At 41.6% G+C, this 24,329-nt stretch overlaps 1 protein-coding gene across 3 annotated transcripts in view; it reads left to right on the top strand.

Annotated features, from left to right (window-relative positions):
- The first annotated feature begins 2,233 nt into the window (after positions 1–2,233).
- Positions 2,234–24,329, top strand: part of HERC4 (HECT and RLD domain containing E3 ubiquitin protein ligase 4) — a 30,144-nt gene continuing 8,048 nt past the window's right edge. For 2 of the 3 annotated variants that reach the window (XM_036385619.1, XM_054515606.1), the window contains exons 1-18: positions 2,234–2,343; positions 3,127–3,274; positions 4,487–4,776; positions 7,427–7,586; positions 8,622–8,698; positions 10,669–10,890; positions 12,867–12,958; positions 14,165–14,295; positions 14,969–15,129; positions 15,490–15,566; positions 17,590–17,714; positions 18,246–18,305; positions 18,795–18,906; positions 19,236–19,425; positions 20,420–20,592; positions 21,551–21,667; positions 22,666–22,689; positions 23,190–23,288. In XM_036385619.1, the coding sequence (XP_036241512.1) occupies positions 4,551–4,776; positions 7,427–7,586; positions 8,622–8,698; positions 10,669–10,890; positions 12,867–12,958; positions 14,165–14,295; positions 14,969–15,129; positions 15,490–15,566; positions 17,590–17,714; positions 18,246–18,305; positions 18,795–18,906; positions 19,236–19,425; positions 20,420–20,592; positions 21,551–21,667; positions 22,666–22,689; positions 23,190–23,288 (2,046 nt within the window). In that variant the 5' untranslated portion in view covers positions 2,234–2,343; positions 3,127–3,274; positions 4,487–4,550. The remainder of the gene's footprint in view (positions 2,344–3,126; positions 3,275–4,486; positions 4,777–7,426; positions 7,587–8,621; positions 8,699–10,668; positions 10,891–12,866; positions 12,959–14,164; positions 14,296–14,968; positions 15,130–15,489; positions 15,567–17,589; positions 17,715–18,245; positions 18,306–18,794; positions 18,907–19,235; positions 19,426–20,419; positions 20,593–21,550; positions 21,668–22,665; positions 22,690–23,189; positions 23,289–24,329) is intronic. The other variant, XM_036385620.1, reaches the window with a different exon arrangement.

Below are 24,329 nucleotides of genomic sequence, written 5' to 3'. Positions count from 1 at the left end.
AGGTACTAGAAGAGACAATGGGAATTCTGAGGTGCAAGCACCCCACAGCTCCCCTGAGCACTGCAAGTGCAAACCCCATTGTGGCAGGTTCAGTGCTGGTGATGCAGGGTGGGTTGTACTGAGTGCCAGGGAGCCCAGGCAGGGCTGTGGCACCACAGCACACATCCTCTGCCCACCACTGCCTGTGTGCCTTCAGCCCCAAGGAGGGCATCCCATAAGGTACTAAGGCACGGTAGGTAGGATATGGCTTCTCGGGCACAAAAAAGCAAATTTGCTAAGATAAATGGTATGTGGAATAAAAATATGGCTCGTACTTTATTTGAAGACACACTTGAATTATTCAATTTACAGTAATCTGATGTTAGGATGAATATAATTCTTTAAAATAAAATAGCTATGTCTGTTGCAGAAGGAAGTTGAGATTTGTGCAACATTGTATGTTGTTTCATGCTTTATATATTTTTTATTTAATGTGTTAAGCCAGTTATACCAAGTGACTTTTCCTTGTATAAAATTGTAGTGGGCATATAATGTTCTCTTCAAGTACTTGGGCATATCCCCACATGCTGGTCAGAGGACACATTGCACAATGAATGCCAATATTTAAAATCCATTTCACAGTGTAGTTATTCACAGTTAGTACTCCGTTGGGCTCACACATAAAGGAAAAAGGAAGTTTAGAAGACAAGAAATGAAATGTTTTCTTCCATTTGCTCTGTGTTACAGCTCCTGCTAACCTTTCAGTCTTAGATGCAGAACGGCAAAAGGAAAATCACTCTCATTTCTCCTTTAAATAGCAAAAACGGGCATTTGTTGCCCTGAAAAGTGCTGCATCATTTAGCTTGTGTCAGCTATGCAGCAATCTCATTTTCTCTAGGTATGAATTTCATATTTCTGGTTTGGATCTTTCCTGATGAATCTACAACCACAAATCCTGAGAAGTCCCGTACAATTTTACCTGTTTACATATACAAGAGTGTTTAACGGCTGGACAAAGACATCCCATTTACTGGGATTTTGTGAAATGACTTCCGTCTTACAAAACGGCAGAAGGACACCAAACACAGAACTTTCCTCACACACAGTTTGCAAAATCACTTGCTGTGACGTGTGCCTGGTCCTGGCCTTTTTTCACTTCCCGACCTACATAAAGGTGGATCCTTCTGTAAAGAGGCTGCTAAATAAGGAAATCTCATTTGGATTACCAACCCGGTCCAATTACATAAATTGCAATGGATTTTCCTCCCAGTACCAAGCATAATACCAGGGGGGAAAAAAGTTAAGAAATGTATCTGGCGTGTAAACTTCTCCTTTAGCGGCTCCACTAGAGATACGTGTTCAGTGAAAAGAAACGTTTGACTGTGCCCATCCTGGGCATGGACACAGAGAGAAGCTTGTAAGCAGACTGGCACGTTCCGAAAGCTGCATTTCTTTCTGCGGGAAGGGGCAGGGCAGAGCCGCAGAGCCAGGCCGTTCCCGGAGCAGGAGGCCGGGGAGGGCCGGTGCTCACGGCGCTGCAGCGGCGGCACCGATCACCCGCGGGAACCGCTGCGTGCTCCCGCGAGCTAATGACGCGTAATTGGAGTGTGGAGAACAGTGTGTTCCTGCATCCCCCCGGCGGATCCAGTTCCTTCCCACTCACTGATCTCATTCTTTGCGTGCCCTCAGAGATCAAGCAGAGGCTGCCGCAGATCAGGAATAAGGAACAGCAACACGCGCCCAAGCGTCTGGAGAACTCTGCAAGTCAGACGAAACTCGCCATACGAAGACCTCTCCTGAGGGAGCTATCTGCCCCAGAACCCACTCCAGTTTTTTAATTCTCAGTTTAAAACCTGCGATGTAACACAACGGCGGCTCTGTATTTTCGCGCTCACACGTGTTCCCATGCCAAGAACGCGCACAGCTTCGGTCACCGCCGGAGGGAACAGCCGAGCTCCGCGCCAGCCCCGCGCTCCCCGAGCACACGGGCAGGAGGAGAGCGTCCCTCCGGGGCTGCGCGCCTCACTCCTGCTGTCAGCTCCTCGCCCCGCCTCCTCACAGCCCAACGGCGGGAACCGAACCACGCGGCGCCTCCGAGCGCACCGTCCCTGTCGGAGCCCGGCCGAGCCCCGGTGACGGCTCCGCGCAGCGTCCCCGCCCCCGACCACGCGGCCGGGCCGGCGGGAGGCGGGCGGTGGAGCGGGCGCTGCGGTCCCGCCCGCCGAGCCGGCGCCTGCGCGGCAGCGGCGGCCGGGCCCTGTCACCGCGCCCGGGGCTGCTCACGCTGCTCACGCCCCGGCCGTGGCCGGCGAGCGCCTGCGGTGGGCGGGCTGCGGAGGGGAGCGGAGCGCTTCGCTACCACCGGTGAGTCCCGCCGGGCCTTGGCGGAGCCGGGCGCTGCCGCCCTCGGGCCCCGCGGGGCGGACGGGAAAGTGGCCGGGGCCGCGCTCGGGCCGCGGGGCCCCAGGGCGGGACGCGGGAGCGGGGCGGGCCGGGCGGCGGCGCCGCGGGGCAGGTGCGGCCCGGGGCGGTTGGGACCGGGCCGGGCGGCGCCGCCGAGCGGCCGCGAGGCACGGAGGGGTCCGGCCGCCGCCCCTCTCCGCCGCCGGGCCGCGCCCGCCGCTCCCTCCACGGCTCAGCGCGGCGGGCCTGGGGAGCCGAGCCCCGCCGAGGGAACGCGGGGCCGCGGCGCGAGCCGGGCCGGGCGGGGTCCCCTCACGGGCACGGCCTGAGCGCTCGCCAGCGGCTCCGGCAGCCGCCGCAGCCCGCGCGAAGCGTCCAGGCGCTTCCCGGCGGCCCGGGGCCAGTGCGGGGCTGCCCCCGGCCGGGCCGGTGCCCACACCGGGCAGCGCCGGCACGAGCGGGGGTACCCAGCCGCTGACCGCGCCACTTGGCTCTGATGACCGGCACAGGGGTGGAAGAGTGCCGTGATTTGAGATCAAAGTACACAACTTTGGCTACTGGCTCTTAAATGATGCAAAACAAAACAACCCCGCCTTCCGTGGACATACATATATAGTTCAACAGAAAGGAGAACTTTTCTTTTTTTTTTTTTTTTTTTTCTCTGCTGGAGATGGAGATAAATCTTGACTACAGAAATATCGAAGAACTGTAGTGATACATCTTTTCTGATTTCTTGTGTTGCAGGTTGAAGCAAGTCACCGCTCCAGATGTGTGACGTGTGCTGTTGCGTAGCTATGGTTTAACTGAAGACGTCTTCATTTCGATGTCCCCTTCTGAATGTGGTAGGATATAGCTAGGGAAATATTTGATCATGCCTCACCTCCTGAGATAGGTAAACAGAATGCAATATATTTTAAGCTGTTTGGCTGTTTTGATTTGGTGTTGCCTTTGGGGTTTTTATGCGGTCACAAAAATAAGTGTCTTGTTTATTGCATTTTGTCTTTTGCAGAGAAAAATAGCTTATCCTGTTGTGCTGGCAAGAATTCTGCCCTTTGGTGTAGGATGTAATGCTTAGATGTTAAGTGTTGGCTTGCTTCTCCAAGCAGCTTGGAATTTAGGTATTTTATACATGTTATGACCCTGCAGAATGTCTTCTGAATAATGGTCACAGATGAAAATTTATAGTAATTTCTCATTAGATTACATTGACTTTTAAATTGCTCTGAAAATGCAGGGAAACTTGCTATTGTGGAAATGGGGTATAAGTAGTAGTGAAAACATTGTCACCGATTTTTTGTTGTATGCACTACTGCAAATGAAAGAGAAGGGCAGCTTTGAATCCTTTCCAAAAAGGTACAGAGTCTGTCAGCACAAATACTGATAATTGTAATTTAGGGATTAGGGGTGTGGACTTGCTTGAGGGAGTTGGTGTACGTGGCCTCCTGCTACTGCAGAGTAACTGAAGCTGTAGCTGGTGTTGATGGCAGTGCAAGACTAGGGCCTTGAGTTTCAGCTCTTTATTTTCTTTTATATTGTGAGTTCAGTTGACTCCTAGTTGTTTAAATGCAATGACTGACACAGCATATTGTACTTTGTGTTGCATAACTGGATTGATCAGAGCTGACCACTTTTTTCCAAGCTATGAGTCAAGTGTTGTTTTTGGTGATGATCTTGAGGCCATACACAGTCCCTGCTGGAGTCATGCAACTCCTCAAGTAAAGAAAGTAGCCTGGACTGTCCCCTTGGAAGATAGTTGGAGTCATTTCCCCAGGCTGGAATTGGTTGCAACTGCAAGTTTGTGTAAATTTGGATTAGGGATTAAAAAAGTTTTACGAAGAATGATATTTTAAGTTTTTGAAAGAATGTTATGCAAAACCAGTGACCTGCACATCTTAAAAGTTGTATCTGAAATGGGAAAGAAAGCATTTTATTGCAGAGCTAATGAAATCCTGTCCAAGAAAGCAAAGCACACTCTTAAAAATTGTTCAGGGTTTGAATACATTGGTATAGAGAAAGTGAGCTCATGGATTACATGCTGTGTAGAAAGTAATGTAAATGTTTGGGACAATACTGAAAAATGTACATTCTCCTTTTGTCTCAACAGCTACGCAGAAGGAATATTCTAGAAAAGTAAAGCTGGAAGATCTCTGATAAAAAGAAGTGTAAACATGTTGTGCTGGGGCAATGCATCTTTTGGACAGCTTGGATTGGGTGGAATTGATGAAGAGATTGTTTTAGAACCCAGAAAAAGTGACTTTTTCCTAAATAAAAGGGTCAGAGATGTAGGATGTGGACTGAGACACACTGTTTTTGTCCTGGATGATGGGACAGTTTATACATGTGGATGCAACGATCTGGGACAACTAGGGCATGACAAAGCCAGGAAAAGACCTGGTAAGTTTAGAAGTGATGAATTGTGGGGATTCCGTGGGGTAGTGGGTGTGGCTTTCGTTTTGTTGTGCTTCATCAAAGCCAAGATTGCCAGTGTCTTCATGGGGCAAACTCATGCACAGCAGTTCTTCCAAGAATGGACATCTTTTTGACTGGAAAAGCATTGCTTTGCTGGGATGGGTTCTTGTGAAGCTGGAAACAAACAGCTATGAAACATGGCAGTCCCCCCATATTTTTGCATGCTGTGCAGATGGTCACTGCCACTAGTTTTTATTTCAAGCATGGCTGTGGGAGACTCAGTGACTGTTTTTACTCTCAAGGGGAGCTGACCTGCTGCAATCCACGGGTTGGTATTGTACTTCATGTGTGGGTTTGGCTGTTGGAATATGGTGGAAATGAGTATTTGGCATATCACTGCAGGGAAACATGCAGTTTTTAATTGTCTAATACGTGGTGTACAGCAGGTCTGATTGAAGCAATGTTCTCTTTTTGTAAGAACTAAAAATAAAACTTTTGATAAAAGACTTATCAGCATAAGCAGCACTACGGGGAGAAGATTTGGAAAAGCCTAAAGGATGCTGTGTAACACTTCTTTGGGCTTTTTTTCTTCCCACCTATGTTTGGTGTGTGTTTCTGCTCCCTCCTAGTGCAGTTCTGGAGCAGAACTGGGTAAACATCTTGCAGGGACTGCAGAGGAGTGTGCACATGGGCTCCCTTCAGAGCTTGCATGTGAGTCATAGCTGGTGCTGAGAGCCAGGAACGGTGCTGCTCACTCACTCACTCAACACAGCAGACTGGAAAGGCTTACTGAGACTTGGTTCTAATCACTCCTAGAGCACTTTCACAACTTGCTTGGCTCAATATTTGCTACAAATTTTTCAAATGGAAATGAGGTGTCATGGGGTATTTTAGTAGTTCTCCTTTACACAGTTTCAGTTTTCATGCCAATTAAAGATTTTCTTGATTTTTTTTTTAACTAATGTGGACTTCTATTGGGAAACAGTATGTGGATATTAAAACTGATAAACTTTAATCCTGTGCGAACATCTGCTTCACGAACACGAAGAGAAACTCGGCATGTCAAACTTACTCTGACTGCTTGTTGCCCACTTCAGAAATTTTGCTGAATTGTTTTTTAGTCTAAAGGTTACAATGAAAATATCTGACATTTAATTTGCATGACTTTTCATATGTAATGGACCTACTCTAATTTTTTAACATGCTCAGACACATGAGGATTGTAATGTCCTCCCTAACCTTCCTTTCACCCAGAGGTTACTGATAATACTGCTGAGTGTTGTATGAAGTCAGAGCATTGGGATGACTTCAGTTGCACAGCCCAAAGAGACTTGGTATCTTTATAGATGGGTGGATGCTCTCTTTTAAATGTGTTCCTGCTAACTGAAGATAATTTTGTTGCTGACTGTGTGTCTTTGCTACCTCCTTGTCCCACTGCCTTTTTTCTTTCCTCCTTGTGGAGCTCTACTTGCCGTGGGCACTGCATGGCTGTTCCTTAATCCATTTTAGGCAGTCAGGCTGGCTGGTTCAGCGGCTGGGGGAGATTGCCTGAGCTAATCTGTGTGCTGGTGCCCGAGCTGGAGAGTGCTTCCATGACCTCTCCCACTGGCAGGGCTGTGGGAGGCTCTGATGGGTGAATTGGGGTGGCAACCTCTTTAGTCAGACCAGCTGGATGTAATAAAAAGAACTTATATCTGCTGCCTGTGTTAGTTTATTTTGGAAGCTGAGTGCCTGTCATGCTGCAGATAATGTGAGCTACTGTTGTGAAGCTGACTTGGGCTGGGCTGTGTTTAGAGTGCCCATAACATTGACAATACACAGGCTTTTCCAGTGCTGTGCCATTCTTAGGCTGGAATAGAATTTGTGTTTGAAAACCGGGAGTAAAAAGTCCAAGCAGTCCCTTATTTAAGGGAACTATTAAAAATTCCAGCCGTAATGACAGGCCCTGATATTTCTCTGCTTATTGCTGGAATTGAAATGTTATTCTGATCACAAATCATAAGCCCAAAACCAAGCTTTGAGTGTTTCCAAATGCATTGGTGAGGCTACTGGAAAAAAATCAGAGATATTTTAGTGTGTGCTTTTCAGAGGTGTCACTGTATGTCTAGAAAAATTACTCTTTAGGATCTGTTTCTACAGTATTTTGCATTATAAAGAAGACATTGTGTAGCTCATTGCAAAATCAGTAGCTTTAGTCTGTAATTTGCCCTGCCTTGTTTTGCAGGCTCTTTCTTAATAATGAATAGGTGAATTTAATTTGCTGTGGTGGAATGTTTTCCTCTTACATAATGTCTACACGTGTAGTCATTTGACAATAATCTATTTGACCTTACTGTTAATTGAGTTTCTGCACTCATTTTCAGATGGCAGGATTAGAAGGACCCGTTAGGATCGAGGTGCAGGTTTTGTGCACTTTGTGCATTGCTCCAGAAACAGTCATTACTTGGTTACTTCAGGGTGTCAGATTTAACTCATTTCTCCTAGAATTGCATGTTTATAATTTTAAATAAAGGGTGTTGCAGCAGAACTTAGGGGCTTTGTTGATGTCTTAGTACTGTGTAAACTGTTTGGAACAAGCCTAGCTTGTTAGTAGCTTTTTTTTTAACCTACTAATTTTATTTATTCCTGTTTTTAGAGCATGTTGGTGCATTGGATGCCCAAAATATTGTAGCTGTGTCATGTGGAGAAGCCCACACTCTTGCATTAAATGACAAAGGTCAGGTATATGCTTGGGGTCTGGCTACTGATGGACAGCTTGGCTTGCCAGGAACAGAGGAATGCGTCAGAGTGCCCAGGTTAAAAATAATACATAATAAGTTGCCTTTTTTTAAAATGATGTGCTTAAATCACATTGGTTAAGCTATTCTGTTGTTACAGGTAAAGCCATATAAATATAGAGAATGTATATTAGCTATGACACTTGAAAGCTGTGTGTGGACAGTTTCCTTGCTCAGAAAGTCTTGTGAGAAATATGTTACAGGTGTGCTTGGTTTGGTTTGTTGCTTTTTGGGGTGTTTTGTTTGTTGGTTTTTTTAATAGTCCTCCCCTAACAATGAGATATTGGAAAAGTAGGATGGGTATTTTAACAGTATGAATGCCATTTAAGAGAAGTTAAAGAGAAGCAGAGTGTTAAACTTTCAATTTGAAGAAGGTACATTTGGTGTCCTATCTTTGTACTTCAGTTTTCACCCCAAAGCTTTTCAGCTGTGGTTGAATAATACAACTTCTAGTTAAAAAAATTCATGTTGGCCAGGGTTGTTTTCAGAATGCCATAAGCATTCCAGCTACCTGAAGTCCACATACAAAAGTAACAATTCCTTGGAACCTTAGTAATTCATATTAAAAATGTTCTCTCTGCATCTAATTTAAAAGCCCACAGGCCCTTTAGAAACTTTTTTCTCATCCCAAGTTGAAAGCATTATTAGTTTTAGTGCACATGTGCATGTATTTGCAACTTCTTTAGAATATTGTGCAATATGTATTAGGTCTGTAAACTGAAGTTTTGGAAACTGGAAAGTAAGAATGAGGTTCTTCTTGTATTCTGTATTCATTCCTCCATTCAGCTTGTGAGATCACCTTCCCAGCACATGAACCTCCCTAATTCTTCATTATGGATTTTTACAGACTTGATCTGTTTAAAAATAAGACAGAACCTGACCTTAGAAGGTTTAGAAAAGCAGTTTTGTCTTCAGATTTTACTAAATAGTGTCTAATTAAAGTTGGGATGTTTAATATACTTCAATAAAAAGGATTCACATTTTGTATATTACCTGTTATTTCATACCATGATCTGGTAGCTTAATTCTTTCTCTGTTTTCTTACTCCAATAGAAATATTAAAAGCTTATCAGAGATCCAGATTGTCCAGGTTGCTTGTGGTTATTATCACTCACTAGCACTCTCAAAAGGTAAGCCAAATCCTCCTGAAGTTTTGTGTAATTTCGTACCAGGGAGTTCAAAAGTTTTCAAGATACATTTTATCTTTTTTTTTTTTTTATTAAACATGCTACCACTTAGCACAGATGGGATTTCAGGTTGGTAGGGGCTGTGTAATTGAATGAGGGAAGCTTGAATTTGAAAAACAAATGTACAACCGGATGTTGAGATGTGCTTTTATTTCTTCAGGGGGTGTGTTTCTGTGGTTTTTTCTCATTATCTGGCTTTCACATGACTTCCTTTTTATTTTTTTTTCTTTTCTTGGTCCCCAATCTTTCTCATCCTGCTGGCACACTGGTCTGTTTTACTCTGTTACCTGAAGTTACTGAGGCTGGCAGGAGTGGCTGCCTTGTGTGCTTCATTATGGCAAAGCCTCTGGATTTTGGTGCTTCCATAGTTAAAGTGCCATGTCACATACAAGCCACCTTTTGAAAGTTTAAATACCTGTCTTCAAATTCCTGCTGGGGCTGTGAGCACATACTTAGTTGGCCTCACTTGTACTGCATGTGTGGTTAGTGCAGCTCTCCAGAAACAAAAATGAATTTAAATCTGCTTATTGCTTGTCTCATTACGAGACAGGAGAGTTGTGGCCAAAACTTCCACTTGGAAGAAGTGGCTGCTGAAAAGGGTTAATGGGAACTTCCCAGCTCAGAACAAAATTCCAGTAGTTTGTCAATGTTTCTGAACAATGTGTGTTTAAAATATGAACCAAATAACTGTGGGGAGGCAGGTGTTCATTGTACGCTGAATAATTTTTTTCCTTTAAATCCAGTAGTTTATACTGATTATATGTGCCAGGGTTCTGTATGTGACTCTTCATGGGCTCATATTTAGCATTTCCTGTGCCATTATATATTCCCAGGTGTAATTATCATTATAACCCAAGGGAATGCCTTTGTTTCAGGGCAGGCAGAGCTTTAGGAGTAACCCTTTGCCTGAGTTAAGATCTGCAGCAGAGTTGTGTTGTCAAGTGTTCTGTTGGTCAAAGGTGCAAGAATGTCACAGGAATTTGTGATTTGAAATTCACTCAGTGTTTTAAATAGTTACAGGCTTCAAGTACAGCATCACTGTTTTATAGCCAGCTCATGGACTTGCAGCTCTGTTTCTGTTCTTGACATGCGCTGTAGGGCGTTTTGGGTTTAGTTGTTAATATCAATAAATAAAATCTGAGACCAGTGGTTTCCCCATCTTGATAAAACTGTTACTGGAAAGATGAAGCATTTTGAAGGTAACAGTGCTCTTGAAAACATGTCACGTCAGCAAAAGTGAATTATTTTGTGTTTGGGTGTTGATCTTTAGAATCTTTACTGCAAAACATTGGTTGTTCAAGAGAATATTTTATTTTAGAAGCAGTCTTAACATCAGTAGGTCTTTGATTGTCATTCTTTAAAATGTCGTTTTTCTTTGTAAATTATCAAATGACATTATAAACTTTGTGCTTCGGTGATCATGTAATGAAGACAGTACTTAAAAATATCCATCTCTTAAATTGTCTGTCAAAATTTAAGTATCTTACCTTAGAAAACCTTAAATGAGGCTTTTGATTGGAAGTAGGAAAATTTTCCATGTCCAGGGTGCAGCTTCAGCAGATGTCTGCATAAACATCTGTGCAGTAGAGGAACTTGCCATGGAGCAGTGCCTTGCTTTGTAATAACCAAGCTCAGTAGATCCAGCACTGTGGAAACAGGAATGTTAAGAGCAGTTTGGAAGGGTTTGAATGTGATTTAAATACTTCCAGTCTGATTAAGTGCTTGAGTTGAATGCTTGCAAATTACACAAGAATGCTTAGCTTCAGAAGTCAGTAATTTGTATGCATTTTCAAACTCAAAAGTTTTTGAAGAGTGACAGTCTTAACTTTTAGCTTTTCTTACAGTGGATAAACATTGTATTATTAAACTGTATTAATTGTATTTCTTGGTTGTTTATTTTTTCCTTCAAACAGGAAGTGAAGTGTTTTCCTGGGGACAAAACAAATATGGCCAGCTGGGCTTAGGTTATGAGTATAAAAAACAAACCTCACCACAAATGATTAAATCTCTGCTGGGAATCCCTTTTGCACAGATTGCAGCAGGAGGAGCTCACAGTTTTGTACTGACTCTTTCTGGAGCCATCTTCGGATGGGGACGCAACAAATTTGGGCAGCTGGGTCTTAATGATGATACTGGTAAGGAAGCATTGCCTCAGGAGGGTTTGGTGCTGCAGGGTTTGGGTGGTGAATCTGAGGTGAGCAGTGTTCCTGGAAGGGAGCAGACCTGGCAAACCTGGGTCAGTGCTGCTGGGGTGTGCCAGTGCCACGTGGATGGCACGGAGCAGGCACAGAGGTGTTTCCTCAGTGCTGGGTAGTGGCAATGCTGACAGTGAGTGTTATGTGGAAGCTCTTGCCTGCTTCACTTGCATTCTTTGCCTGTTCCTTAATGGGACTGAATTGTAATACTGTGCAGTAGTTACAGTTTGAACTGAATTTTATGTGGATGAAATTGCTTGGCAAAAGCAGTAATCTGTCACAACTAATTGGTTGTCCTTAGTAGTCACATTTAGGCCATCTTCATATTTTACTGCCATTTACTTTTGCATTCCTTTCTCAGGCCACTTTTGATAATCATTCACAATTTTGGCTAACCATTTCCAAAATTTCCTCTGCTAAGTGGATGACCCTCAATCATTTTTAGCAAGTGGTTAGATTAGACAAAAAATTCTTTCTTTTTTGGTTGTATTGTGTTACATGCACAGTATGTGCTCATAGGGCTCCAGGATGGCAGTGTTTGCTGTCAGAGTCCTTTAATACACAGTTTAGTAGTAGATAATCTATAGATGGTTTCATCAAAGAGTTCAGACTTTCTTACTGATTCATTGTTGTCAACACCATTTAAAATGGGGAAAATGGGTTGTAAATAAAATATTCATCTGAATGCCTTAAAAATTGTCACATTCATATAATAAGAAAATTACAATTATTTTTCAGAAATCATGGGAGACTTCAGTTGCTCCTACATATTCTTTGGAATGTGTGTAACCCTATGTTTTTATGTAGCATCACTTCTCAATGAAATCCCTTTTAAATGTGTTCATAGGGTTTCTTGCAGACATGTTAGCATGCCTGACAGGTTTTAAGACATTAGCACTGACATTTTAAAGAATTGCCTTTGTGCAAAGTTGACAAAGTTGACTTGTCCTAGTGATGGAGGGAAGTTATGTTTGCTTCCAGTTTGTTCAGAGCTCCATTCTGTCATGCAGTCAGTAACATTAAACTGTGTATAAATGTACTTTCCAAAGAAGCCAAACCGACACTGATGCCAAGATGATTTTTTGCCTTTTTTTAATATACCTTCTATGTATCCTCAGTGTTCTTAGCATTCTTTAAGCCTGATAACTTGGCATGGTGCTGTATTCTGTCAGGCCAGGAGGCCTCATAGCAGGAGGCTGGAGAACCCTACCCTGTCTTGGGAAATCAAGGTCCCCTCTGGAACACACCCTGTGAAATAGAGATTTGGGCCATCCAGGGTAGAATTCCACAGATGGGGGAATATCACAGCATTCATCCAGGCCTCCCATTGGGGCATCCTTGTTAGATATGCTCATTTGTAAGGTCTGTAAATGCCATAGGAGGTCTGTCATGTGTGAGCATTGCAGCACGTTCCACCTTGGCCAGGTGGAGCACCAGTAAGGATCCTAATTAAACACTGAGGTAAAAACCCCTTATCCCTTAGCTGTGTCTGCCTCTCCATTTTTAGGACCAAGGAAAAGGTATCAATACCAACTTACAGGAACACTTTAAAAGCATGAAAATACATAAACAATTCATTTAAAACACAGAAATAATGGTAATTTATTTTCTTTTCTAGTGCCAGTGCCAGGTCTAATGTAATGTTCCATATTTAGTTGTCTGTGTATTGACACATGATCCCGTGCTAGTGAAAATGAGGGCATGGGCTACAAACTTTTTCAGTGTCATAGTCCCTGTTTTATTCTGTAGTAACACTTCCATCTCCAAGATCCATAAACTCAGTCCTGGTGATTGTGTTATGCTAACAAATTTAAGCTGCTTGCTTGGCTAGAACCAAATTAGAATAAACAAGCAAAACTACTTGGGTATTGATTTTTATTGTTGAAATAAGTGACCTTTCTCTATTAAACCTTCAGACAGGTATGTTCCTACACTGCTGAAGTCCCTGAGAAGTCAGAAGGTCGTTCATATATGTTGTGGAGAGGATCATACTGCTGCCCTTACAAAGGTACAGAACTTAAGGATATGCTTATGCTCCAATTTTTTTAATGTTTCCAGGAGAAGATGCTACCTGAACAGGAAAAAATAAACTAAATTTTAAATAAAATTTCTTGTAAATTTATGGGATTAATTTGAGGGAAGATTAGAGGAATGGTTAAATATTAGAAAAAAATTACCAAATACAAAAAATCTTGCATTCTAAATCCTCATTTTCCTTTTTCGTGCATAGAAGTTAACTCCAAACTTTCTTTAAAGCTGATAGGCTCAGTTGAGGTACTGAATGTACTGTGAATATTTGTAGAGATTGCCACCCATGTGCATGGCTCCCCTGTCCCTGCAGAGCCAGGGGCTCACACACCTTTTGTAGGCAGTACTGTGTGTGTGTGTGAGCATTCTCCAAATCCTCCTGAAGCTCAGAAGAACCTGGCACTGTTTGCTATCCTGACTCAGTGACTGAGGCTGTTGGGTTTTCTCAGTGGATGCTGCAATTGAAGCTGGTGATGGGTTCCAGCTGAGGGCCTGGCTGATGCAGAGTAGAGTTGAAAGAAACAGAGTCACAATTTCAAAGCATCTGAAAATGGCAAGTTTCAAAGTTGTTGTGAGGTAAGGTGTATAACTTCTGAAAATATTTTTGGTTTAAACATTAAGGGTGTTAGCTAATTTGTGGATTAATCAAAAACTCCTAAAAAATGACTTGCCTTACAACAATGTTGAAATTTCTGGTTTCTTATGCTTTCAAATACTGAGGCTGTTTCAGCCATAGTGTGTATCATCTGCTGAGCAGGGCAGCTTCCTGTTTGCTAATCACTTCAACATCTGTATTTAGTGTTTCAAAGATGAAGTAGAGTTTTAATAGTGGGAGTTTGTACACGGGTGAAGTTCATCAAGAAAACTGGAAAAGAGGGAAACTGAGGATTAGGATCTTTGTGTAAATGACACAAGTTAATGGCAGGACTGTTGTATGATAATAAGTTAATTAGATGAGTCTGATTTAACACAAGTGAGGTAATATTTCATAGCTGTGCCACGTTTTCATAACTCCAGTTAACTTGTGATTCCTCTGTATCTCAGGACCCTGTTGTGCCCTGTATATTTTCTGTCCTTTCCCTGCAATGCCAAAATCACCAGAAAAGATTTATTAAACCCCTATTTCTGTGAAGTTTCTTGTTCTGAGATACGCAATCATCTTAATGTAAAAAATCTATTTGTTTAGGAAGGTGGGGTTTTTACATTTGGAGCTGGAGGCTATGGTCAGCTGGGTCATAATTCCACCAGCCATGAGATAAATCCCAGGAAAGTTTTTGAGCTTATGGGAAGCGTTGTCACACAAATCACCTGTGGCAGGTAAGGTCTATTCTGTGCTAACCCTGTGACTCTTACACATAACTTGTTTTGTATAAAACTTTATATCTGTTGCAATATGAAGTGGGAGTTTTCTTAGCCTTTGTGGTCAGGGAAGACAAAATGACCCCTAACAAAAGATATTTGGTGATGTTTTGGGGATTCTAAAACCATTCATAGAAGAGCTAAAGGAAGGTGTGTATTTAAGTGATTTTCTAAACTGGCAGTGTGAACAATAGTGTGAGGTGTGAGAGTTTGTTGCTGTCACTTCATTTCCTGTAGAAGAAAAGTGTATTTGGGAAAGTACAAAATAATTTACACAAATTCCCAGCTGGTTCTTTACAGGCCTGTGATAGGAGAGGGGGAATCTGGAGCTGAGCAGGATGGGAAGGGAAAGGAGGTGCAGGCAGTCTCTAGACATTCATTTCTGATATGCTCTAAAGGTCAGACAGGGGCTAGGCACTGGCAGCTTCGTTCTGGGAACCTTTCCATAAAAAAGGAGGGTTGCCTGTTGGAGTGTAAATGGAATATTGCCAGTGGCAGGGCATTGCAGGAGAGCAGTGAGTGTTGGGCGGGACAGGACCTTTCACACACTGCTTAGCACAAGTGCTGGCCAGGCCTGCACAAAGCTTGTTCCAGTGCTTAGGTTTGTGGTACTGAATTCTCTTTGCCCTAGGCAGCACACCACTGCATTTGTCCCTTCTTCTGGAAGAATTTACTCTTTTGGACTGGGAGGCAATGGGCAGCTGGGTACAGGGACCACCAGTAACAGGAAAAGTCCCTTCACAGTGAAAGGAAGCTGGATTCCCTTTAGTACTCAGTGCCCAATGAGCACAGGTAAGCACCAGCTGATGCATTTACTGCTTGGTTGCCTGTTCCTTTGTAGTGCTTAAAATTCTTGAGATTTGAACTGATTATGGATTGTAATCATTTTTCCCAGTTTGATTGTGCTCTGTGTTCCTGCTGTAGGAATTGCATGCCTGTGGCTGGTGGGTAAGGGCCACTAGACCTAGAACTTACCTCAGAGAAAGATGGTCTTTGATGGTCTTTACCTTTGTATCAGTAACTGGTGTATCAGTGTGTTGTATCAAGGTTCTGCCACAAGGGAACCTTTCTGTAACCCAGTGTTGGTTGCAGTATCTTAATCATTTTCAATTTCACATTTTCACAGTGGCCTGTTTTTTATTCCTATTGCAGACAGTGAGGAGCGCTACTGTGTAAAAAGAATTTTCTCTGGTGGGGACCAAAGTTTTGCACACTACTTTTATCCACAGGTAACAAACTGAGTGTAATTTGGCCAAAACTTGTGAAAGTTGGATTGTAGTTTTTTGGATGCATTTTAAACTATTTTGATGTTGAAGGTGCATGTGACTGTATTGCAGAGTTTGTTGGAGCAGTGTGCAAGCAAAGGCACTAAGTCATGGTAGCAGCTGGAGGACTTGGATCCAGTTAGTGTGTGTTAGCTGTCAGAAATCATGTGAGATTGAGACTTTTTTGGCATAAGCTTTTTTCTTGATGGATGAATGCACTTCTTTTCATGTCATAAGGGAAGAATTGATTGAATATTTGAGCTCTTTGCTCCTTGCCCAGTCTTCCTCGTGTCTCTTCCACAGCAGCAGCTTTAGTGTTTTCTGCTCTGTAGCCATTTTAAAGTACCACTGTGGTAAGGGAATAAATGGAGCTTTTTGCTAAAAATTACTGCTGGTGACATAGTTTGTTTTGTCAGTTTTATCACAGTCTTAAAGCTTACATTTTAAATTAACAAGAATTGATCTGTTTAAATTCTGCTATCTAAAGAGTCTAGAAGGACTTTACAGTAAAAGTGGCAATGTGGAAGTGTGATGGAAGGAAAATGCTATTGGGGGATGAGTTGGGAGATGAGATAAAAACAAGATGAAGATTCATGGGACTGTTTCCAGTACAGCTCAGCAGATATTAGACCATGGGGATTAATAAAGCATCAAGAGTTGAGTATGTAAGGTGAAAACTAATTTGGACACAAGGGAAAATGGGTTTTAGTGGGGAAGCATGTTTATGAAGAAAAACTGAGTACAGGTCAGACTTGGAGCAGTGCTTTGTGCTCACAGCCCGTTCTGGTTGTACAGAATGAGCAGTTTTTCTAGGATTGACTTGTTGGATTCTTGTCTAAATTCTGATAGAGTTTAACCATTGCTATATTTGAGAGAAACTTGCTTAGCAGGTGTAAACTGGAAAATTGCTTATAATAGAGATTCAAAACTTGTCTATTAAAGCTTCCTTAATAACTTTATGTGCAATTTTCATAATTACTGGAGTAGTTTCTGACTCACTAATTGAGGTGAACTGGAGACTATGAATGGAGTTATTGTGGCTTGTTCTGTACAAAATATATCAGCAATGGATGAACTTTGATGCTGCAGAAGTATCCCTTTTAGTACTCTTTGGTTTGGTAATTTGTGTTGAATTCTTCCTTAGTTCTGTGTGTACTGTACCCCTGGGGGTTGTGTGTCCCTGCCATTTAAGGGGCCCAGCCAAAATCCATTTTGGGCTGCTCAGTTCCCTGAGTTATTTCCTTTGGCTGGACAGAAGGGAAATGGCAAAAGTGTTCCTCAAGCTGATGCTGTGGGGTGGAATCAGAAGTGCTGATTTTTGGCAGCAGATAGTCATTGTCACACTGAGTCAGCTCAGTGTTGTCAGATGGCACCCTCAGGAGGAATGTTTTCTCTTGGTAGTTTTATCTTGGTTTTGGTGCTATTTGCCATCTCGTTTTGAACCAATGCTCCTACTGAAAACAATGATCTTGCTTCTCCTTCTCTTTACTATTGCAGCTCTTAGTGGAATTCATTTTATATGAGCAGCACTTCCAAGTGCAGCTCCTCTGATGAGGCAGGGCATGTTCACAGAAGCATGATCATTCTCAGAGGAGCCTGATGGAAGTGGGGTGGAAGAACATCTGTCTGGAAAATGGAATGGCTCCTTTCCTGTGGGCTCACAGCTTGGCAGGGAGCTAAGTGGCTCCTGGTGGCTGGAGGGGAGATGCTTGCTGCTCACATCTGAAGCTCAGTTAGTGTTCATCACTGAGACAGGTGATGTGTAGGGAGTTGCCATTTAGCAAGGTGTGTGAATTAGCACCTAATGGAGATGGTTTTAGTGTATGCTCTGCTTTCACAGGGAGTGCAGAACTGTTAAACACAGAGTATTTCACTGCAATAGTCTGGGTAGGCAAATTGTCAGCTAAGACAGCTCAACCTTGGCTGATTTTTCTGGAAATCAATTTTGTGTGCCTGATTTTTTATGTTTTCTTTACAATTTATTTAGAACATGGTGCCACCAGATGATTTTAGGAATCCTGACCTTTTGAAGCAGATCTGGACTGTGAATGAAACGTTTATTCAAAGATTGCTGAGTTTCCCACCTGGAAGACTTCCTTTAGAGATTGCTAAGTAAGTGATGGAAGGGACAGGAGTGGTCTTTGGTGATTCTGCTTCTGAATTGAGCATTAGTGGGGCTGTGGGCATGCAGAGCAGAGCTATTTGTAATTGCTGATTTTGGGACATGCAGAGCTCTCGCTGTGCTTTCGTTGTCGTGCTTCTTGAGTAGTTTAGATCCTTGAGACTGTGGCATCTCTGCTCCAGTTTGGATGATTATACAAGATGAAATTAAGTATCTAATTGCACATTGAAAAATAGCAATACATCTACAGTAATATGAGAACAACTCAAAGATTATTGCTTCTATTTTAATAAAAGAGTATGCAAAGCAATTGAGTGCAAGACTGGTTGTGATTTGAGCTGTCCTAAGTGTTGAGTCTTGAATGGAAGTTTAATCTAGAATTGTTTAGTCACATTGGAGTCAGAGTCCCATCCTTTGCACAGTGTAATTCATTAGGGATTGAATACAGGGGGTTGTATTTATTGCAAATGCTAATTTTTAAAAGGAAAACCAAATGTAACATTTCATGTGACCAATTTCAGTGAAATTGATGGAACGTTCTCCTCTGCTGGGTGCCTCAATGGGAGCTTTTTGGCATTGAGGTAAGAGGTGGGTTTTTAACAGGTGTTCCTGTGGACAGCATTAGTGGTGGCTGCCTTCCTGGTGTCCCTTGTGTCCCTGGGACACCTTCCCAGGGTCTCCTGTGTCATTCCTGTCTCATTCCTCCATTGAAACTCCTGCTTCTTTCCTGCCCTGTGTTTTGTCAGCTGCCCCAGTGGGAATGGCTCCAGGCTGGCTTGGCTGCTGCCATGTAAGCCAGCAGAGCTCATCACATTTGTCACCCCTGGGTTGTTGGTAACTCCAGGTAATTCCTTGCGTGGGCTGGTTCACATCCAAGGCTTTTTGTGTGATTTTCGTGTGGTTAGAGGAGATTTTTTCTGGTTGTTTCTTAGTTGTTTCTAAGGCCATATAAAACGTGGAGGTCTGATATATTTTAAATCCTTAGTCAGTAGGTCTAAAAGTCAAGGGGTTAAAGTCTTGAGTTGCTGAGAACACAGGATTGAGTCTTTCTGGCTTTTTCCTTCCTGCAGCAATGATGATCATTACAAAACCAGTGCTAGATTCTCAGGGGTTGACATGAATGCTGCTAGACTGCTCTTCCACAAACTCATACAGCCTGAGCACGCTCAGATATCACAACAGGTTTGTGCTGTGTTTTCTTTACATTTGGGATTATCTTTCTGGGTTACAGCTCTCCAGAAATACTACTGTTATGCTTGGTCCAGCTCTGTAAATAGATTTATTTACTCAATAATGTATTGACTGCAAATGTGTGAAACCTTGTTTTGTTGTGACAGTTAGGTGATGCATCAGCATATTCTATTTTAATATTTACTGTCACTGTCTAAATGTATAATAGTTTTCACTGAAGCTCTTAATTATTGTTTTCTAGATTAGTTTTCATATACATGGGCATTTTGTTTAACATCTCAATTGTATTAAAATAAACAGAATTTTCTGATGTGCTGTAGGTGGCAGCTAGTTTGGAAAAGAACCTTATTCCCAAATTGACCAGCTCCTTACCAGATGTTGAAGCTTTGAGGCTGTATCTCACTCTTCCAGAGTGCCCACTGATGAGTGATGAAAACAATTTCACAACGTTAGCTATTCCTTTTGGAGCAGCTATTCTGAACCTAGAAAAAGCTCCTCTGAAAGTTCTTGGTAAGAAACTGAATTTTTGTTCTTAAAACTAAGGATCTGCAGATGAAAATGTACAGGAATTCCATCGGTGAAGACCTGGCCTTGGCAGCACCTGCTGTGTATTTACAGTTCCCTGCAATTCCCCAGTGAGAAAGTTAAGGCTTACCATTGCTTGGTGTAAGAAAACACTTATTCTCTTGCTTCAGGGTGAGTTAACAGGCCATCCCTGTGAATTCATCTGCTATTGTAGTTTTTGGACTGATGCTATTTGGGAGGAATTAAACTATGTAGTTCAGTGTAATTGATATGTGTCTTTGCTCTTTAAAGTGAAAATTATGTGGTCAGACAGCTAACAAGCTCTAAGCAATTTACAGAAGTGTTGCAGAGCAGATGTTAAATTGTCTTGGTTGTGACTACAGCACCTGTTCTGAGCTTCTGAGGCAGTTGATCTTTTCTTGCTGGTGCCAAGATGTGGTCTTCAAATATGCAGCTGAGAATAGCTCTGGTTTTTTAACTCTACTTCTTTACACTTTCTTGTTGTGACTTGGCTTAAAGAAATTCAGCTTAATGAATTGTTTTCAGAATATTTTGCTATTAATTGATTTCTTTTTGAGAGGGTTATTTCATTTTCCTCAGTTATGCTTTGCCTTGTAATCTCACTTTGATTTTTCAGTAGTTTTTGGTGAGAGTAAAGAAAAGCAAACTGACAGTTTTTTGAGCTCTAGATCCTTTTCCATCATTTTCTGTTGCTCTCACTACTGTTCCCTTAAGATTTCAGGTTTTGAGCCATCTTTTCTTATCAGATGTTACATTGTGACACTGTCTGGATGAAGAGACTTCAGGGCACTTAGATTTGATGTGTAACAATAGCACATTTGTTGTGCTGCAACTTTTTTTTCAGAGTCTGCAGTAACTGATGCTTATGCTTTCTAGCCAAACACGTTTCTTAGTTAAGACGATAACATAGTGTGGCAGTGACAAGTACTAAATTTACGTGTTCACCATGTGTTGACAGAAAATTGGTGGTCTGTACTTGAACCTCCCTTGTTCCTGAAGATAGTGGAACTCTACAAGGATGTCGTAGTGCACCTTTTGAAGGTGTGCAAGATGGGCCTTCCCCCTTCTGACAGAAGAATACTCACCAATTTCCTCCACACAGCCTTCAGAGTTCTGGAAATACTGCACAGAGTACGTTTGTGGTGTTTCTGAACAGTTCCTTGGCTGCTTGGCTTTGTCAGCATCTCGTGCTGGGCAGTTGGTAGAAGCTAAGTTACTGATCAGTGTGAAAGATCAGAATTGCATCTACAGAAATATCTGTAGTTGTTCCATCTGGACCTATGAATCATTGGGATTCTGGATTCCAGTCTGACATGATGATGGAATTAACTGGTTTTTGGGAACACAGAGTTACCCAGTCATTTGCTTCTGTATGGATTAAAGTGAGAGGGGGGGAAAAGGGGTGACAGCTCTGGGATATTTTGCAGATTGAGTATCTGGTGGTTTGGAGGGGGACGTGGGAGGTATTTGTGAAAAGTAGGCTTAGATTATCTGATTATAAAGGCAGGAGCTTTATAACTATCTTGCTGCTTTGCCAGTTAGCAGTGCTTGGGAAAAGAAGTGTGTATGAGGAAAATGGGGATGCTTCTGGATTAAAACTGTGCTCTAGAGACAAGCCTCTGTATAAAGTTACTTTTCCCACATCTCTCTTTTTTTTAAGCTTATTGTTTTTAGATGGAAATTGTCCCTCTGCTCACAGGTAATAGTGTTCATACTATAACTAAGACTAGAGTTATTGAATCATAGTTCTTAAACCTGTGTGAATACAGGAACAGGTATTTATTCCCTTGTGCACATGAATATGTGTATTATCACTGTTCCTCTGAGGCCACCTGATGTTTCAGAGTGGCAGCCCAGTTATGCAATAAGTGTAGTGCAGCTAATTGTATTTTCCTTCTCTCTTTGGTGGAATTTTGAATAGTCCATGTATCCATGTTTTTAACATTGTTTTTTGCTTTCTTGTAGGCACTGTTGTTTTTCTAGAATTTTTTTGGTAACTGGGTATCTGTGGCTGACGTAGGAAATGCTTGAAAAACATGGAAAAATATCCCTTTGAAAGCTAATAAAAAAATAAATTGCACTTCCATAGGTAAATGAAAGAGGACAAGTTATACAGTATGACAGATTTTACATTCATGAGATACAAGATTTGATAGATATCAGAAATGACTATGCCAACTGGTTCCAGCAGCAGGTATTGGGAATGGTAAGTTGTAATGATTTTATTTGGGTTTTTGTGGGTGTTTTCCTCCCATGTTTTGTGTTTGTTTTATCCTTTTAAAGAAATCCATAGATTCTCTAAGCCTGGGGATTTTTTTTCATAGAAATTTTTTTAAAATTTTTTTTCATACAAATACCTTCAGAGATGAGCAGGGCTGAGCAGACTCATATCAGGTACTGGCTAAGGAGGAATGGTTAAGAAGGTGTTTTTCTCCTAGGGTGTCATTCTTAGGACTGACACTGCTCAGTATTTGAATCTGTCAGTTAAAAAGTGATTCAGAATGCTGTCACTGAAGACTTGCTATGTCAAAAACGTTGGGAATGTAAGAATCCACAGTAGGAAAACATCCAGAATAATCTGAATTTGCCATATTAGACAGGTCCAGTCAGTGAGCAAGCTGCAGCTGTCTTGGGTAATGAGTGCAGCAGGAGCTGCAGGGGCAGATAACTGATGGAATTTTCTACTTTGAGTTTAGCAGCTACAACTGAGATAATTAATTCCTGCATCTGTAAACAGAAGAGTGATAAGTGGGAGCAAATTAATGACTGTGCAGAGAATTAGTGAGTTGGATAGGTTTTTGCACAGTTCCTTGACTTTAGCTTTGAAAGAATATTGTAAGTAATTTAATAAGTTTTCTCTAGACACCCATATTTTATTATTTTGCAACAGCACCAGCAGATGTCATTAATTAATGTGTGGAAGTAAACATTTTAAGTGTGTAATTTTGTGCATCCAAGCAAACATGGTACTTTAGCAGCCCTGTTTTTAAAGAGTGATAAACAGGGTGTTGAAAGACAAGCTTGTATTTAATAAATGAATTAGAATGTTTATGGTCAATGTTTATTTCTCAGTAAACCTTCTCTTGGGGGGAAGCAGTAAATAAATATTTTTTGAATTCTACATCAGAGATGAGTAATTAATGCAGACACTAATGCTGCTTTTTCATCTTAATTGTTGCTACCTTTGTGCAAATGCTGTCATAGGATGTCAACCATGGATTAACTGAGGTAAGATTGGATGCAATCTGATTTCTTTTGAAGAATGTAAGGAAATCAGAAATGTTAAGGATTGTCTGCTGTGTTCTGTTGGGAGTAAAGCTTCAAATTAGCCATGGGTGTAATCTGAAAAAAATCTTTGTGGTGCAAAAATATGTAATTGTCTGTATTGCAAATTTGGAACAGCAGTTGGAAACAAGGGCTACTTCTATACCCACTAGCTGCAATAACAGTTCTGAAATTAAAATGTGCTAAGTGAGAGTGTTGTTTGTGCCTGGCTTGATTGAGTTTTGTTGGGGTTTTTTTGTGTTTGTTTTTGGCTGAAGTACTAAACAATTAAAAATCTACTTAATGTTCCTAAGGTGCTTTGGTTCTGCATTGATAATAAGTCAGGGTTGAGTTCTCTTTCCAGTAAAATAGATCTATTAAATGAGTGCTACTCTAAAGGTTTTTTTAACCAGGATTGTGGCTTTTGGATAAGCTGAGCTATGACATGGTTCTTCTCATTGCAGTTAACAGAGATTCCTGTTATAATTTGCACATACCCATTTGTATTTGATGCCCAGGCAAAGACAACTCTCTTGCAAACAGATGCAATCATACAGATGCAGGTAAGTGGCTCCATTTTTAATGGTACAGATTCATTATTTTTTCTCTAAGTTGGGGACCTTGGGGGGTTCCTGTTGGGTTTTTTTGGTTTGACTGGTTGGTGGTGTTGTTTTGTGTTTTTTTTGTTGTTTGGTTGGTTGGTTTTTTGTTTGTTTGCGGGTTTTTGTTGGTTTTTATTTGTGTTTTTTTGTTAATTACACAGAGTTAATTTTGAAATGAACTCTGTATAATTTCTCCCCTATAAAAATCAAGGATTTAGTTTTTATCTCAGGGTATGCACACAATAGAGGGTAGTGGGTTTGGGATCACATTGAAATTAGACTGTTTTGTACTTGCCATACATTTCCAAGGAAATTCTTTTCCTTTCAGTAGTGAGATGGTTTTTTATGTGTTATCAACCCATAGTATAGGTACAAAACCCCCAAACAGCAATGAAAAACCCAAACCCACAACCCAAACCAACAAACATAAAACCCCAAGCACCTCCCACAACCAGGGAACAACCCCACCTCCCACATGAGCAGACTTGGAATATTGCCTGGCTCATTGATCTGAGTCTGAAAATAACCAGATGATGTAAGTCATGCTCAGGTAATGGGCTCGTGCAGGAAAATACTACCTTGCTCTTATTTAATAATAAATGTCCTTTATGTGCCTTTAAAAATGAATATGCACAGTTAGTAACCAACATTTGATGGATTCAGGGAAGTGTTCACATTAAATGTTTCTATTAACAATATTAAATAGTATTAAAACACACAAACCCCTTAGAGTTCTCTGTCATATTCAGAACATTTGCAACAGCATTTTCTTTTTCAAACAATTTTAATGCAGAAATCATCATGCAAGTTAAATGAATTGCTTTTCATGCATTAGTTTTTAATGTATGTTTGGTTTCATGCCAGATTTATATTAAACAGCTTACTCTTCATTAGATGAAATGCAGGATCTTTTTGCTTCCTTTTGTTATCCAAGGTATATTGACTGTGAATGTTAAAACCTGAGTTCTTACACTTCCCTGAGAGCAATGAGTAAAGGAAAAA

This window comes from Molothrus ater, chromosome 8 (genome assembly GCF_012460135.2).
Source record: "Molothrus ater isolate BHLD 08-10-18 breed brown headed cowbird chromosome 8, BPBGC_Mater_1.1, whole genome shotgun sequence".
NCBI classification, from domain to species: domain Eukaryota; kingdom Metazoa; phylum Chordata; class Aves; order Passeriformes; family Icteridae; genus Molothrus; species Molothrus ater.
This window is presented reverse-complemented; position numbering and strand designations above follow the sequence as displayed.